General features: G+C 45.0%; 1 protein-coding gene across 1 annotated transcript; it reads right to left on the bottom strand.

Annotated features, from left to right (window-relative positions):
• Positions 1-10,790: 10,790 nt before the first annotated feature.
• On the bottom strand, positions 10,791-16,672 carry gata6 (GATA binding protein 6). The gene is made up of 7 exons (XM_047028463.1): positions 16,563-16,672; positions 14,913-15,817; positions 14,482-14,648; positions 13,734-13,859; positions 13,436-13,523; positions 13,224-13,327; positions 10,791-12,744 (listed from the first exon to the last, which is right to left on the bottom strand). Exons 2-7 carry the CDS (start codon positions 15,760-15,762, stop codon positions 12,577-12,579), a joined length of 1,503 nt encoding a protein of 500 aa, XP_046884419.1. The 5' UTR covers positions 15,763-15,817; positions 16,563-16,672; the 3' UTR covers positions 10,791-12,576.
• Positions 16,673-16,937: the final 265 nt, after the last annotated feature.

Raw genomic sequence — 16,937 nt, 5'->3', positions numbered from 1 at the left:
CCATTGTTTAGCATTTCAAGCACATCCATTAATTCTTTTGTTACCATGTAAAAATAAACATTGAAATTCTAGGCCTGCCGCCATTGCATGCCAGCGATGTACTGTACAGTTCGAATGTAGGCAGACTAAAGGACCTGCAATAACAAACCCAGTCCAAACAGGGAATGCAAGATCTCCCTATCTGTCTGCAGGCTTTTATGCTGCAGTAGCTTAGACAGGTTTCCATGTTCCCAATGCCAACATGTAGCATTTTTCTATGAGTGAAAATTACTAGAATTTGACAAGATCTTTAATAATAGTCTGACCATTGTTTTGTTTTCCAACATTCTGCTTTTTTTTTTTTTACTTCTCAGTTACAATATTGTGACAAAATTACTCGTAAATCAGTCAGTCAGTGTGCATTCAGTGTGTGTGTGACCGGGTGAGTGTGTTAATTCTGGGTGGAGGCAAAAGATTCACATACGTGTGTGTGGACCAGGCTTGAAGGACACCATGTTCTTCAGAGGACAGTGATGTTCCACAGAGTGTTTTCAAGTTGACTTGAGAAGGACGAGAGGCTCTGTAACTAGACACCAGCAGATCTGGGATGAGGAGCCACACAGAGTTCAAAGATCAGAGTTCAGGTCTGATGTCCGTACTGGATGAGAAAAAGCTATTTGATGTTGCGGCTCCGCAGTATGCTCTTCTGGGGATAGCCGTTTGTTGTCCAGTCATTATTTATGTTTTCCTGCAAGGGGAATATGTATTGTTTTGAACTATTTTGTCTTTGTCATCATAATTAATGAGGGCTTTTACGGGAAAAAAATCGAAATCTCCAACAGAGTTCGTACATTTCAGCTTTAATTAGCATACATCAACGGCCATATTCTCTGGGGAGTGTCTTGTTTCAATTTACACTCTCCAAACCACGCCTGAACACGATACTGTGGGATCGCAGGGATGTTTTCCTGACAATGTCCTTCAACATCAGCAAGCTTACTTAAAACAAAAGAATACGTATTTTGAAATCGTGGAATATTTCTTAGATAAATAGATCCAATTTAATGTCATGTTTGTCTCATTGTCAGAGTCTCATCTAATACGTAGGTGACAAAGTAAAACATGTTTCTATGGGATGTTCCCAGTCTCTGGAGCTTGCACACTTAGCCATGCTATAGGTGAAGCGTTTTCACATGAGCCTTCGTTTAAGATCCCCTTTGTACGAATGCCTCAACAGCGACCATTTCCAAACGGATACGACTTTCACAGAACATTTCTGGCATGCGTTCAACGCAGTCACCAGCCTTGCGTCTAGCCAGCCAAGCCTTGTTCTCAGATGGGGTTGGAAAGGCAAACACAGGGTGGCTGGTGGAGAGCTGCCTGACACCAGCATCCGGCGACTGGAGCTGCTAAGATATTGTCCTCCAGTGTTTACCTCGCACAGGCCTCTCTTTAATCTCTAATCCTTCTCCTGGGCCTCAGACAACACAGGCTAACGGCTCCATTGTCAGAGCATTCCACGTCATGAGGAACACCTCTGAAGGTGTGTGAGTAACCCCTACTGTACATACATGTAAACACTGGATCAAAGGACGTTGGGGGTGAGGTGGTGGTGGTGGGGGTGGTGGCGGGGGGGCGTCTGCAGGGGAGAGGTCGCTGGGGGGTGAGAGGTCAGAGGCAGGCGGGCCGTGGAGGCTCGGATGGAGGAGTGGGAGGGAGGAGGCCGGCGGGGTGGGAGGAGGGTGGAGCTGAGGACCCCAGTGCCATGTATACGTCCTTGGGGGTTGAGCTGGTGCCACTAAGGCCACAGCGCCCCTCTCGTGCTTTGTGAATGATGGCAAAGCAAACAAAAGTGCAGCTCGTTATGTGATTAAGTGAGCAGAACATATACATCAAGCAGCTGCTTAAGTGATCCGTCGGCTCACCGTGGCCACTAATGTACGCCGAGGCACCGTGGCTGAAACGCGGCAACGCTGAGAACCTTAGGAACGGTGTTCACATGTATTTATGACGGCTTAAGCACATGGATCGTTTCACTAAGCTGTCTGAAATGTGAGGAATCCATCTGCCAAATGTTGGTCCCCCATGTGAGGTGAAGCGGGTGGGGGTTCCCATGGCTGCTGTTTCTCTTTATAAACAATCGAAAAGAACGGGGGCACACCAACGCGCAGGTGCGTACCAGAACGCATGCGCACGCACGCACATGCATCCACACACACGCGCACATCCATGCACGCACAGACACACACACACACACCGAGGAGTCCCATCCACAGTGTAAACCACCAGACCACACAAAGTGTGTTTACCATTCGCACGACTCTCCGTGCTCGGTAGTGTTTATGAATTGCGCGGCAGCTCGGACGGCCAGGCGTTGGGGGGGGGGGGGGTGTGTCCAGGCAACAGAAGGAGGGAGATGGAGGAAAGGGGAGAGGGCTTTCTCTCTCCTCCGACGCTAACTGAGTGATTCCATGCAGGGCTCAGGCGCACGGCCCTGCTCGTCCGTCTGACTGGGCTATTATCGGAGAGGCTGTCAGACGTAGGCCCAGAGCGGCGGGTGTGGAATGCGGCCCACGACCGCAGAGCAGCCGCGGGCCCTCTGCTCTCCTCCAGCCACCTAGCGCCAATCCGTCAACGGTGCCCCCAGGGGCCTTTTCTCGAAAACAATCACTCTCTAAGTAGTGGAGAGGTGCCCGGGCTAATTATAAACAAACTATTGATGTTCCAGGGGTTGTGCTCGAGCCAGTCAGTGTTTGGGATTGCGGGCGCGTGTGTTGGTGTGCGTCGACGTGGGGTTCGTGTGCTTGTGCACTTGTGTGTCTGTTTGTCTCTTAGGGTCACAGGAGGGTTCGGCTTGACAGAACATTTAATTGGCCAGTTAGCAGACCTCACCCAACGTGGGAAGTCATCGAGATAGCCCCAGGCAGGGGCAAGTGGTCTGGGTATTCCTTTGGTGAAGGCCAAGACAAATCCTAGGGTTAAATATGCTATAATTCCATGTACAACAATCAATGATTTCAAAGGACTCTGCATACAAACGTGTAGATAGCGACTGCAACAATCTCGTCACGCCACAATTTTTCCTTATTGTCTCTGACATGCGATGGATGTTCGATGCCTGAGCAGTCACTGCTCGGGCTAGTCCACATTTTGAACTGGTGTATTTGTGGTCAGTGGTGAGATAAGGACGTCCCAGCGCCAGCGGACCTCAGGGTGTGTGAGAGAGCCAGAGGACAGAGTGACAGACACAGTCCAGAGCCCAGATAGAGTTCCATCCTCCTCCGGTTAAAACAACAGCGTTTCTGCGGCGCTATCGCGCTCTGCGACGCAGTCTCATCCAAGAGAGCCGTATTTATTTTGGTATGAGCCGCGTTTCTCTTTCCTTTGAATAATGAAAAGGGGAGGGAGGAGGGGAAAGAAAAGAAGGAGAGAAAGGAGAAAAGCACTGGGCCCCAGCGCGGGATGTGTGGGAGAGAGCTGTGTGCAAGGTCCCAACCCAGGAGAGACAGGAGAGGGGGCGGAGAGTGTCCGGGCAGGGGGGCCGGGGTGGGGGGTAGGCTAGTGGGGGGCTGGAGCCAAGGGTGGAGTGATGGACAGTGGTCTCTCTGAGGACATGACTTCACTACATTGGGGAGACAGGACAGGACGGGGGGGGGATTGGATAGGGTGGCGGGTGGAGTGTGTGTGTGAGCATCTGTGTGTGTGAGTGTGTGAGTGTGTGGGTGTGTGTGCGTGCATTGAGGGGGGGAGGGGGTACTTCTCATACTGAAGTCGTGTCCTCAGCACACAGTCTCTCAGAGACGGCCAGCAAGGGAGGACGGAGGGTGGGAGACCAAAGAAGCGCGAGGGGAGTATAGGGGAGGATGGTGATGTCTCTTCAGAAGAGGTCGGTGTGTGTATTTGTGAGGGCGTGTGTCTGTGGGCGTGTGTGTGTGTGCAAGTGTACATGTGTGGTAAGTTCAGACAACGAATTTGGAGTCAGGAAACATGATTGTTTTTCCACAAAGATCCTAGAACACTCCTACACCTCTCCCCACAGACCCACACCACAGAACACCTTCCAGTTGTCGTCCTGTGTGCTGGACAGAAGGGTTAAATAAATGTTAGTGATGTGATAACCGGCCTGTTTATTGAGGGGCCTCCGGCCATACAGCGACCAGGGCTGCTGGGGTTTCCTCTCAGTGATGTCACCGCCCCCTCCGACCCCACCTCCCCCCCACCTCCACCCCCAACCCACCCCCCCCCAACCCCCGCCTCCTTCTTGCCCCCTTCTAAGCAACTGCTACCTCCCTAGGACTCTGCTTGCCATGCTCTTTGTGAGACAACTAAGTCTCCGCGAATTTCTGCGGACCTTTTTCTAAAGCCACAAAGCTAGTGAGTGTACTTAGACTGTAGCTTGACTGTACATTTTTCTTTGGCTGTGTAATCCCGCAGATCTGAAACATAGATACAGCTGAGGTTGGACAATGGACATCTGATATGGCTTCTGAAAGATTTTGTCACCTCCTCCTGCATTCTGTGATTTAGGTCAAAATGCAGCCTTTTCCCAGTGAAACGGTCCTGCCCTAGTCAGCGAACACTTAGTCTAAGTCTTCACTTTCCCCTCCTTTTCCTGTTTCCCTGAGTGTGAAAAACACAGGGTGAGGCTGGAGGTTAGTTTCAGTTCAGAGTTGAAAAGGGCAGGGTTTGAAAACACTGGCAGGTATTCAGCAAATATCATGTGTTTATGATAGCAGTCAAGTTGACTTGTTGCTCTTGAACGCTGCCTGTGGATCTAGTGTAATTATGAGTGCAGCGTAGAAAGAGAGGGAGAGATGAAGTGTGTCTCTGCTGTCAAGGTCAGTTTGTCAGGTGCTGTATAGAGAGTGTGTTTTGTGCAACTCACTTGGCAATGGTTCAGCAACGATGTTGCAAATGTTGTAACTCGGGCTTGGCTGAACTCGGGCGCTTTCACCGTGTACACGAGAGTCGGCCCGAGCTGTTTAGCATTAATACTGCAGGAATTTGCTGGAATTTTCTTTTCCTAAATGACGACGGAAAAGCTTTGACAGTGGGAGCATTAATCACAGTGCAATGCATGAGCGTAATAATAAACGTCGGAGACGGTAGGAGATGGATGTTGGATGGGCATGACTCACTGCACGTACTTGCTAGTCACAACACAGGCTGTGCCCACCTAGGGCACCATTCTGCCAAATTCCCACATGATTTGCCCAGAAACAGGAAGAAATGACAGACATCATTTCCCTCTGATCCAGTGATGTTGATCTTTACATTAACGCGACCCCTGATGCAATCTGCTCTTGGTACAAAATAATTGAATGTGCTGAAATTGGGAACTATTTTGAGGTATTTCCTCTCCGTCCAGCACCGAGCAAGATTGGCTTAATTAAAGAGGGAAAAACAGGAAGTTTTAAAGTCACATCTATAATTAATTGGTTGCCTCAGCCAAGGGGTCTGCGTGGTCAGCCTGTGCAGGAATCACAAGAAAAAAGCCAAGTTGTTGTGGGAGGACAATGCAGTAGTCCCTGTACACAGCCAATCCTAGCCAAGAAGGCCTTTACAGATGTGTGCTTAACACTTTCAGACCGAACCAACTTACAACAACACATTTGACACTGTACACATTATACACAAGACATTATAATGAAAAGGACAGATTAAGAGGGAAGAATTCATTTATATTTGTTGCTAACGGACATCAAAAGCAAAGTGCAAAGTTTCCAGGGTCTATATCCTCTGTCTCTGTGGCCTGCCTTACGTCAGACCCGACTTATCCTGGTTGCCAGTTTTGTTATCAGTAGCCCTAATATGAGGTCCCAGAGGAGGACGCTGAGGCAGTCTGCAGGCCTGACCCTGGGCAGCGGCTCCTCTCCTCTGACAGAGAGCTGCACCACATCCTCCATGTTACCCCCACTATACGGCTCCACAGCTATCTGCAGCTGTAAATGAAAATTTATTGCGTTTCGAGCCTTCAACGGGCCAAATGATGTTTACACAGGCATACCTCGCTCTGAGAGAGTGTGGGCCCAAGCTTGGGCCCCGCACTGCATTCTGGGGCAGGAGGGAGTGGCCAGCAACCCTCCAGACTTCATAGCTTGTACTTGACCCAAGTGACTAAGGCTATGACTCCATTCAGAGACATTCAGAGACTGGCGGAGCCCAAGAGCTGATACCAATCCTGGAGTACATGCTGCCCACCATCTCTTTATTTAAAGTGGGCAGGCAAACATGCAGGTAGACAGACAGGCAGGCAGGCGGGCAGGCAGGCAGGCAGGCAGACAGGTAGGTAGGTAGGTAGGCAGACAGACAGACAGACAGACAGACAGACAGACAGACAGACAGGTAGGTAGGTAGGTAAGTAGGTAGGTAGGTAGGTAGGTAGGCAGACAGGTAGGTAGGTAGGTAGGTAGGTAGGTAGGTAGGTAGGCAGGCAGGCAGGCAGGCAGGCAGGCAGGCAGGCAGGCAGGCAGACAGGCAGGCAGGCAGGCAGGCAGACAGGTAGGCAGACAGACAGACAGACAGACAGACAGACAGACAGACAGACAGACAGACAGACAGACAGGCAGACAGGTAGGTAGGTAGGTAGGTAGGTAGGCAGGCAGGCAGACAGACAGACAGACAGACAGACAGACAGACAGACAGACAGACAGACAGACAGACAGACAGACAGGTAGGCAGACAGATGTCCGCTCCAGCACTCACACAAACACAGAGCACTTCTATTTGGTGTGAAAAACATGTGGACATTGGAATGAGGGTCCATCCTTCTCCGCCTGGCATTGTTCTCAGTCTCCCACCAGTGTTTGTGGAACCTTCACAGATAAGATGTGTATTTGCATACAGTATAAGTGAAAGCGTAGGCCATGATGACGGCCAATGAAGACGGAGTATTGTAGTCAATGGTTCAATTGGTTCAAACCGTAGCAGGCAAGACAATGTTTTGTCAACCGTCTACAAACAGCTCTGTTGATCTCATATGGCTCGTAGACATGACTTCAAGACAATGATTGACAGCTGATCCTACATCATCAGCTTACAATTGGCCTCCCCCGCTAAAAGAATGATTAGCATGTTGTTTGTTGACACATCCTTAATTGATTAAAAGGGGCCTGCTGTGAATTCACATTGTTTTGTTTTTAAAAGGCCAGAGCTCTGACAGAAATACTCCGGGAAGTATTGCATTTGGCGGCAAGTTGGATTTCCCATCCACAAAGGGAGCTGAACTTAATTTGAAACTCCTTGGACGCAGGCAGGCCGTTGAGCTAGTAGGAGAGGAGAGATAGCAATGACCTGGCGGTGAACTCGCAAGAATCTTGGATTATGCCTGGGATAGAAGGGAGTTGAAAATACTTAAATGAGTTACATGATTTAGTGGATGGGTTTCAAAGTAGAGACAGTGTTTAGTTCGCTGTAGTGAAATGTTCATTTGAAAGAATACCTGTAAGACGTTTCTGATCTGAGAATAAGTTAAATTGGCAGTCAAATAGTTTGCAGCTTTGAGGAATTCTTAAAGGATGGCAGCTCTCTATTAACACTTTATAAACCATCATGGATTTCCATGTTATGAGGATGGCATTGACTGTTTACTTACATTTGAACGTGTGCACCAGAGCATTTCCTTTGAAATGCAGTGAGTTTGAGTGAGGATTTGTCATGTGAAATGCAATGTCATAAAATGATCCATCTCATGAGTCATTCTTCAAACAAGTACGTACTACAACATGCAAATAAACTCTAATGTTCTTTAGAATTTGTTTAGTGGGAATAATGACTTATGGCTAAGTATGACTTTTTACAAATAATTGACTTTGTCACGCAAAGTAGCCTACATTTGAAACAGAAGTCACAATGGGAATTCTACAATGACTTGTGTTGGTCAACTGTGTAATGCAAATGTAACTGTAAAGGAATCTGTTGTTCCAAGGTACTCCACCTTTGAGGACCAAAAGATAAACAATGGCAGAACGTGACCAATCTCTCTTGAAATAAAAGGTTAAACTTAAGATCTTTTCGTTCGCAATCAAGCTTGCAATTAGCTTTGTTAGCATTAAACATAAACAAGAAACTTTGTCAGTTGCATTCACTTAAAAAGAGAGTAACAGCATCTGTGAGAAAACATGATTTTTGTTCATAGCACATTTGGCAACAGATTGTTTGTTACAAGATGAAGCTATTAATCCGCTTTCAGTTATTTAACTAAAGTTTAGTCAGGTTGATTTTAGGACTCATGAACTCTTTGAAGGCTGAAGGTAAACTCTTGGCAGTCACTACCGCCTGTCATTCCCAGGTCATGGGGGTGCAACTTGTCAGTAGTGACTGATACTCACTTTTCCTCTCTCCGAGCGAAAGGATTTGTTCTTTTGCCCTTGCTCCATCCTCAGCCCCCAAGCACACCCCCTCCCATGAAGTCTCATTCCCCTACAACTTCCTGTCATTCCTCACAGCATGAAAACACACACACGCAAAGGTCATTGCCATGTGTTATTTTCCTTCTTACAGTATTCCTGTTTTAATCTCCAGTCTGTTATGGTCAACAAGCAACAAAAGCTTTCAAAAACAAAGGAGCTAAAAAAGTTTGGTATTAGTCAAATAACTGCAGAATTTGACCAATTTTCAAGACATGTAATTGACAAGTGGACACTAAGGACTTAAATTTGGTAATAACTTCCTGTGACTAAGGCAATTGGAGTATATGTGGTGAGTGGGAGGAACCTATTTTCCAGGAAGTTTAGCCGTTAAGGTTACAGAAAGTAAAACTATTACTAACATAACTACTGCTGGCTGGAGTGCAGTCTTTTTTTATCAAGATTCCTGGAAAAGGGTGGAGACTAGACAACAAAGGACTGTGTTTTGAAGAGGCATATACCAGTTATTCCAACAGGTATTCAATATACACTAAGAGCCTCAGCAGCCATAATGATTGTGTTTTGATTTTTTTTCCTACTTTCAAACTGTGCCCTCTGCCAGTTGAGGAAACTCCAAAAGGGCTGAGTCAGAGATCCCATCTCTTCCGGAGGCAGGGCCAGGCCAGCACAGCTCCCCTTTGAACGGCAACATGTGTACCAACGCTATGTCTTCTAGGGGAGCCGTTGAGATAAGTCTGGGCTGAAGCTGGAGGGAGGCTGGGCTGAGGCTGGAGTGAGGCTGAAGCTGAGCTAAGGCTGGGCTGAGGCAGGAGTGAGGCTGGGCAGGAGTGTAATGAGGCTGGGCTGGGCTGAGGCTGGGCTGAGGACGGGCTGTCCTACCGTCCTGTACAGTGGTGAAGCAGCCACAGCGCCAGGTTGGTTCTCATGTAGTGACTAGTCTTTCCCCAGTCGGCCATTCCCGCTGCTGGGCTTTGTTTACCTTGGCCTCGCCTGGGACTTTCAACTCAGCACTGCCCTCGCGAGTGACACTGACTCTCTCACTCACTGTCTAAATAAAGCTGCCTAGGCGTCGCTCTTGGCCCTATCGCTCTCCTCTTTCTGTCTCTCTCTCTGATCTCTCTCTCATTCGCTCATTCTCTCTTTTTCTCTCTCACAGTCCCACACTGTTTCTCTGTTTCTCTCAGCTCTCTTTCTTTTGTTCCCTCTCTCTCTCTGACCCTCTCTCTCCCTCTTTGTTGCTCCCCATTTTTCTTTCTTTCTCTTTTTTATCTATCCCTCCCTCGCTTTCACTGTTCAGCTCTGTTTCAGAATGGCCATTTTTACAAATGATGATACTTATTCACATTCAATTTTGCAGTAATGGTAGGCCTACATCATACCTATGACACAACTCACAAAGTAGCTGTGAGACCATGATCAGAACAACACAGCCACTAGATCTCTTCCTAATACAGAATGCAGTGTGATGCTGGTGACCCCAAACCTAGGCTCATGAATCCAGAATAACGAGAGGGAGGCTCTTTGTGAAGTTATGTTTGTATTTCCTTTCCTCGAGCACCATGGAGACCAGCAGAACACCGGCAGTCCCGGCCCGCTTAATAAATTCACAAGCCTATAAATATTTGTTCATCTCACAGTTTTCACACTACCTTCAATTTACATAATACAAAGAACGGTTTGTAATTTGTCTTGGTCAAAGAACAGGATCCTATTCACTGTCGGTGTGGTGGTCTGTACACATAGGTGATGTTTTACATAAAAAACAAAGGCAGAACATGCCACACAAACCATATGGTAATCTTCCAAAGATTACAAAACATCAGACTTCTGCTCCAGCTTTGCAAATAAGTTGCTGAAGTGATGCTGTTTTAAGATGTTAAAAACTACAGTTCCCTTTACATGCTCATCCCAAAATGGTGCTTCTGGTTGAAGTGCAGTCTTGCATATTCCCCAACACTCAGTAAACTCAACTACATCAATATGTCAAAGAGCAAGCAGATAACCCAAAGCTCAGACATAAATCTCTCTGTCTCTAAAATCTTTTTTTCTGCTTGCGGCATTACTCATGGGTCATATTCACTTAAATACACTAAACATTGTGACAGGTTACTTAGGAATTGTGCACACGGGTAGGTATGGTTCAAAAGGACACTGGAAACGTTGCTGAAATCCCTGTCTGCTTGTTATACAGAGTCAACACAGCCTCTCAGGAGGGAGAAATGCTTTGTTGGACTGGTCTTTTTGTGTTAAAGGAGCATTTCCTTCTAAATGTAAAAGCTGTGACATTTGTTTGTCACTCTAAACCTATACTCAGTGAATATGTTCAATTTGTGAGCAACTCAAACATGTATGTTCTGTCAACTGAACCATTCATGTTATCTGCCCTACCTGAGATGATAACTCTGACCATGTCTATATCATCAGAATATCGACATAAGGTGAAATATACCAAAGTGAAGTCTGTATTATCAGAGCAATTTATTTGATAGATTTAAATAAGATCATTTCAAACAGAAATAAAACATCCAAAAATACAAATACCCCCAAACATAATAGGAAACAATTCTAGCAATAAACATGATACTTCAAAAATAAATAAATCCAGAAAAAAAACTAAAGGCGCTGTTTCAAATGAAGAATCTTGTGAAAAGCCTTGTATGCCAGTTTCACAATGACCTAGTAACTCATCAGATTCCCCTGGAGTGAACATTCCCCAGAGTGCACTGGAATTTGTCTGGCCCTAAAATGGATCCATCTAGGCGCCATTCACACCCATATCGGAGAAGAAGGAAGCAGAGGGTACGTGTCCAATGGTTGCCCGGTCACAGTTCTACCAGAGGTTACAACGTTATAGACCGTCAAAGTAGTGTCCACTTTAGGAGGGCTGGAAACAAATCGAAAAGTATTCACTTTTTGTGAGTTTTATCATGACTTGGAACCTGTTTTTGATGGGGAGTGATTAGAGATGTTTTTATATATTACAGTTAATGGTGAGGACTTAAAATCCTGTGTATGTTTATTCTCTGTACCTAACCTTTTGTCAAAATGCATGAACTGAAAATGAAATGTACATGGGAAAAAATCGAATGTCAAAATGTACCTGTGTACTTTAGCATTTAGATTTTCTTTTGTTACATTCCATCATCTAATGCCTGTTTCCATTATCATAATAATAAGTTAGGTAGTCTCAGTTGCAACCGGAATATATTTAAGTATTCTTTTGCGGTTTTGTATTGTAACAAAAATAAACTTCAACACAGTTACTAAGGTGGCCATTTTGTTCAAACAGTATATGTTGCTGATACATTTTGCCTTCTCACTTTCACATCCCTATAACATCAACATCCATAAATTTCATAGTACCATAAAGTTGACAGTGTCTTCATTACAAAATGTAAAATCTGTAGGAGTAGAAATTTGCAAATTCAGTAAATAATCAAACAACAATTGAATGGCGTAGGTTGCCATGCTTATTGATACCCTGTTTAAAACCATATTGTTTCAGTCAGACTGTAAGAGCTCTCAGTGAAAAATGTGTGCAGATTCAAAATTACTATTCACTCCAGAAGAAAAGCTCTTAATTAGAAAAGAAGACATGAAGAATTGTTGTTTTACTTCTAATCTATATCCATATTTTTATTAACAATCATAGTAATCTTTTCAACAATGGAAGATTAATAAATACTTTCTCTTGATTCATGAAGGTTGTCTTGGTACTTGTCTAGCTTGATTCCAGTTGCAAAAAGGAAAAATAATCAAAATGTCCTTCGAGGATAGACAGCGCTTAATAAAACACTGGTTGACATCCAATTAGCTTTTTCTTCAGAGAGGGAATCCACAACATTATGTACACATTTCTTCATTCATGAAAAAACATTTGATCCTTCTCCAATGCCGAGACAGATAGAGAGCTGTACAGTGTACAGCCGGTCTTGAAAGCATCCACTGAAGACCAACAAGGACCAACTGGTCTTGTCTTAAATGTTTCACTTTGTCTTAAGGCACTTCACCCCCCCCCCCCCACCCCCACCCCCCACACACACATCTCCCTGGAAATCCATCCCAAATATTCCAAGGCTGTTTCAAACTTGCAGGTTTGTGTCTCTCTGTCCAACTCTCCCCACAAATGGCCGGCGATTCCTTCTCCCTCCCCTCTGCAGGATGTCCGGAGAGAGAGAGAGATAGAGAGAGGCTGGTGTGATGGGTCTTGTCCCTCAGCTCCAGAGACTCAGGCCAAGGCCGCAGAGCACCAGGTCTCCCCTCGCACCGAGCTAGCCACGTCTGGAGGCTGGGTCAGGCCTACGCTGGTGTACAGGCTGTCCTGGCCGGGGTACCTCACTGCTGATCCCCCAGAGACTGAGCCCTCTCCTGAGCCTGACAGGACGGAGGAGTTGACCTGCAACATGGAAGAGTGATTAGAGGATTAATGTACACCACTGATAACACCTCTGCCAAGACAGGCATGGAATAATATATATGTTTATCACTGTCATGTTTACATATCAAGAATTGTGGTTATTATTCAGTTTTTATCAATCAAGAAGTAAATTCAAACCATATAGTATTGAAAGGATGCAGAGTGGCTTACTGAACTTCAACAGAAATGTAGTTTCTTTTTTTTTTTTACAAAACTGTATCTAATGTCAGTGAGTCGAATTTCGATATAATGCGAAATTTTCCATAAGAATTGTGTACAATCGTAAGAATTCCTTGTCATACATGATTGGCCTACAATGATACAAATGACATTTGACAACTTTGTCACATTGAATTATTAATTACATTTTTAATTGTGTGTGCTGTTTCTGACTTTCTGGAAATTCCCAAATGATTCAAATAAAAGTAAGCTAATTAAATTGAGCTTTATTCTCTTACCCCTGTTACAGACACCTGCGTGGATGGAGAGCTGTTCTTTGAGCAATCTTCGGAATTAGAAGAAGACGTAGACGTAGGAGTCATGGGAATTGAATTATTATTTCCTGTTGTGAAATAAAAATACAATGGTAAGAACCAAAAAATACCATGCAATAAAATGTGGCAATTAAAGTCCAGCATATTCCTTGAGACTTGAAACTGTAATCATTTACCAGAAGATCCTTTTGATTTGTTCAAAGTTTTTGGTTTTCTTTTCCTTGTCTGAATTCCCTCTTTTTTCATGGCGAGAGGCCGAGGAACCTGCAAAATGTATCGAACAAATGATTAGATTATTTTTCATTTGATGAAATTAAATGAATACCAAGCTTTCCAAAGACTACATTTAGCCTATCAAAACGTTCAATTGGATATTCCACCGCAAATTTGCTACTAAAAATCTATTCGAAGGTTCTTAAACTTAAAAAAAAAAAAGTTTATGAAGGACGCATATCAAAACGTGTAGTGACTTACGCCATGTAGTTTTGTGTAGAGTCCACATGCATTACACACCGGCTCCCCCTCCGCATTTCTGCGCCACAAGGTGGTTGTGCTGGTCTGGCAATTAGCACAGGAGAGGCCGATACGTCTGGATGATGACTGGGAAAGGCAATACATAAGCAATGATAAATTCCACGGTAACATAATGGGGCGATGATTAATCAGTGGCATGTGCTTAGGCCCTACGAGAGATGCCGCAGGTCTACGTGACTAATGAATTTTTTGGCTGTTACCCAAGCACATAGCCTAATAAATCATTTGGCCCGAAGTGCATGCTTATACACTATGGTTATAGCTTGATTATCTACATTCATTTTCAAACAATAATCGTATGGTCGTATTATGTATAGCCTTCCATTAAAAAAGTTATTTTAAGGTCGCAGAACAGAAGGCATTCGATGGCATTATCGAGTTTTAGCTGAAGGTGCTCAAAATTAAAGACGCCCGGATGTCTGAAAATTGCCTCTCTTCAATGTAGCTCTATGGACATTGTTGACCCCATAGCGATATAATGAAGAGGTTGGCCGCGATATGTTATGTGTGGCAGCCTAAGAAACCTTGCTAAGGAGCATTAAATGGGCCCAGTTCTGAGAATTGTTGTTCAAACGTTATAACGAATATTTAGGGTGTTGAGATCATTGGCAATAACCTTAAGCCATTGTTGTAAATTGATAGACAGGAAATTGAGTGTCAAAGTAGTCTCTTGAGCGTATGTGCTTACCATCCGTTTCTGTGGCTTAATTAATGGCCGGCTGAGTCCATTCATTTTGCTGTACAGGCCACATGCGTTGCAGAGAAAGTGGCCCGTGCCATCGCGCCTCCAAAGCGGCGTGGAGATGGATCCACAGTTGACACATTCTCTGCTTTCTCCCATGTCATCGAGAATATCTGCATGGAGAAATGGGTACATTAAATAACTAATTTCGTGACGTATGACATGTCACATTGGCCTGCCTCTGACATTCATGTAATTATATAATTCTACATTAAATTAAATAAAAGCCTAATAAATAAATATCCAAAATTGTTATTATTATGTTGTTTCTATAATATTCTCTTTGTGTTATTGTTTTGCTTGCAATTACACATTAGCCTACTGCACTTAAATAAAGAAATGAATTAGACAGCAGCAGTGTTTTGCCGGTGGCTTACCTCCGTTAGGCCCTCGAATAGTCAGAGGTGCACCCCTGCTTTGCAAAGTGTGCAGCATGGTGTTATCAAAGTGGCCTCCGGGCCATGGCGTGGACAACTGGGAAATCTGCGGTCCGACATAAGAGTATGGGTTGGTGTAGGATCCACTGAGCGGTCGCGGGAGGCCGTACTGATCTCTGCTGGCCACGTTCAGCGGGTTGCTGTAGCCGTTGTCCCTGGGTGCCCCGTTATTCATAGGCGGGCTTGGAGGATAGTGGAAACGGTTTGAGGTGTGGGGGCTCCCGGTGCTGTAGGAGGGGCTCTCCGGAGTAGACTGTGACCATACCGAGTGGTTGGTAACGGCATGGCTAGGCTGAGACGACCCGCTAGGCTGCAGATAAGGGAGGCTAGGGATCATGGGGCCCACCCGGGTGCTGGGTACATACACTGGAGAGTTGGGGTTGGAGTGCATATAACTACCAGAGGGGGAATCATATCCAGTCTGGCTCTGGGCGGCCGCGATGGCGAGTGTTTGATACATGTCGCTGGGGTCGACGAGTAAACCCCCCTTGTTCGCTCCACTGGAGATGATGAGTTTATTACCTTGGTCTAAATCCGTGAACAGGGTTATGTCCTCCGAAGTGGGCAGGGTGTTGTTATGGTGTCCGAAGTGAACGTAGGAGTGTAAAGATCTGCCCTCTAAGCGTCGGTGTCCCAATGCGTCAAGCTCCGTTGGTGGTGGTGACCTCAGCTCATCCGAGGCGTGACTGTCCCGCCTGTCGCCGTGTAAGTAGCTTTGTTCAGCCGGTGACCCTGGGCTGCTGGACACTTCTCGCTTGACCATGGACCAGCTGTTTTCGCCCAGGTCCATCCAGGATCACTTTCCATACACCAAGGGGCTGAAAATTATGAATGCGTAGTCTACGCTGCAAATAACAAAGAAAACGTCATTTAGTAAAGGTCAACTGCCCTGTGATTAACTCGCAGAAAACATGTATTATTCGATCGTACAAGATAGCCTTTTCATGGGCTATTCAATAATAAATACCACTGTCATCTGGATATAATTTGACAAAAGTGTCCCAATTCAACAATTTGATCAAATATTTAAGAGGCAATTCAAATTCAATCACGATTTCCATGGCTTACCCCCGTGTGAAACAAATTTAAATTGAAACACATATTTGTCGTTGATTCTTTTGTTTATTTTTCTCTTATGTTTTAAAAAGAGAACGATTTAAAGGTTTAGGCTGAATGTAGACTATCGGTGTCTGTATAAAGTAATACGAGGATGGCTGTTGACTTCAGACTGAAAATAGACCACAACCTTTCTGAATTAATCCACATGAAATGTTATCAAAGCGCGTTCTTAACTAGGGGAGCGGAATTCATCCGTGTCACAGCCCTGTCCTCCCTCTTGCGATAGCCTCATCATAATTACAAAAAAACCACACACCGTTACAGATAGGAAACAAAACGCAATATGTCTTCGAAGCAAAGAGATAACTGCTTGATAAGACTCATAACAGATAAGAGCAGAGTAAGAGTGACAAAACAATATTTGAAGTGATTTAGATTCCCCGGCACCAAGGACCACCGAACCCAGATGCGTACCCTGATGTTTTACGAAAAAGACAGAAATGTTCACATTGGAAAAAAATCACAACGTACCGACTAGTTCTGTGCCATCGGTTGCTCCTAAGAAGTTTCCAATAGTGCGTCGTTGCTGGTCTCTGAAAAGATAGGAATGAAAGCGTTACTGCGCTCGTGAGGTATAAGAGAGGAGGCGCTTCTTGTGGCTGCAGTTACAAACTGTATGGGCGTTCTCTGATTGGATTACTGGGGAAGAGTGCTAGATGCTAGACTTCAATCAGGCTTGATCATGTCTAAAATCACTGTAAACAGTAAATGCAATCACGTTTCAAAGTAAAAGCTCATCGTTCACAGAAGTAGCCTACAGTCATAATTACAGAAGCAATGTTGTGCTTACACGTGGTTTAATTAACAATTTATTGTGAATTGCCCGTTGAATTGCCCGGGGACATT

Source organism: Hypomesus transpacificus, chromosome 10, assembly GCF_021917145.1.
Source record: "Hypomesus transpacificus isolate Combined female chromosome 10, fHypTra1, whole genome shotgun sequence".
NCBI lineage: Eukaryota > Metazoa > Chordata > Actinopteri > Osmeriformes > Osmeridae > Hypomesus > Hypomesus transpacificus.
This window is presented reverse-complemented; position numbering and strand designations above follow the sequence as displayed.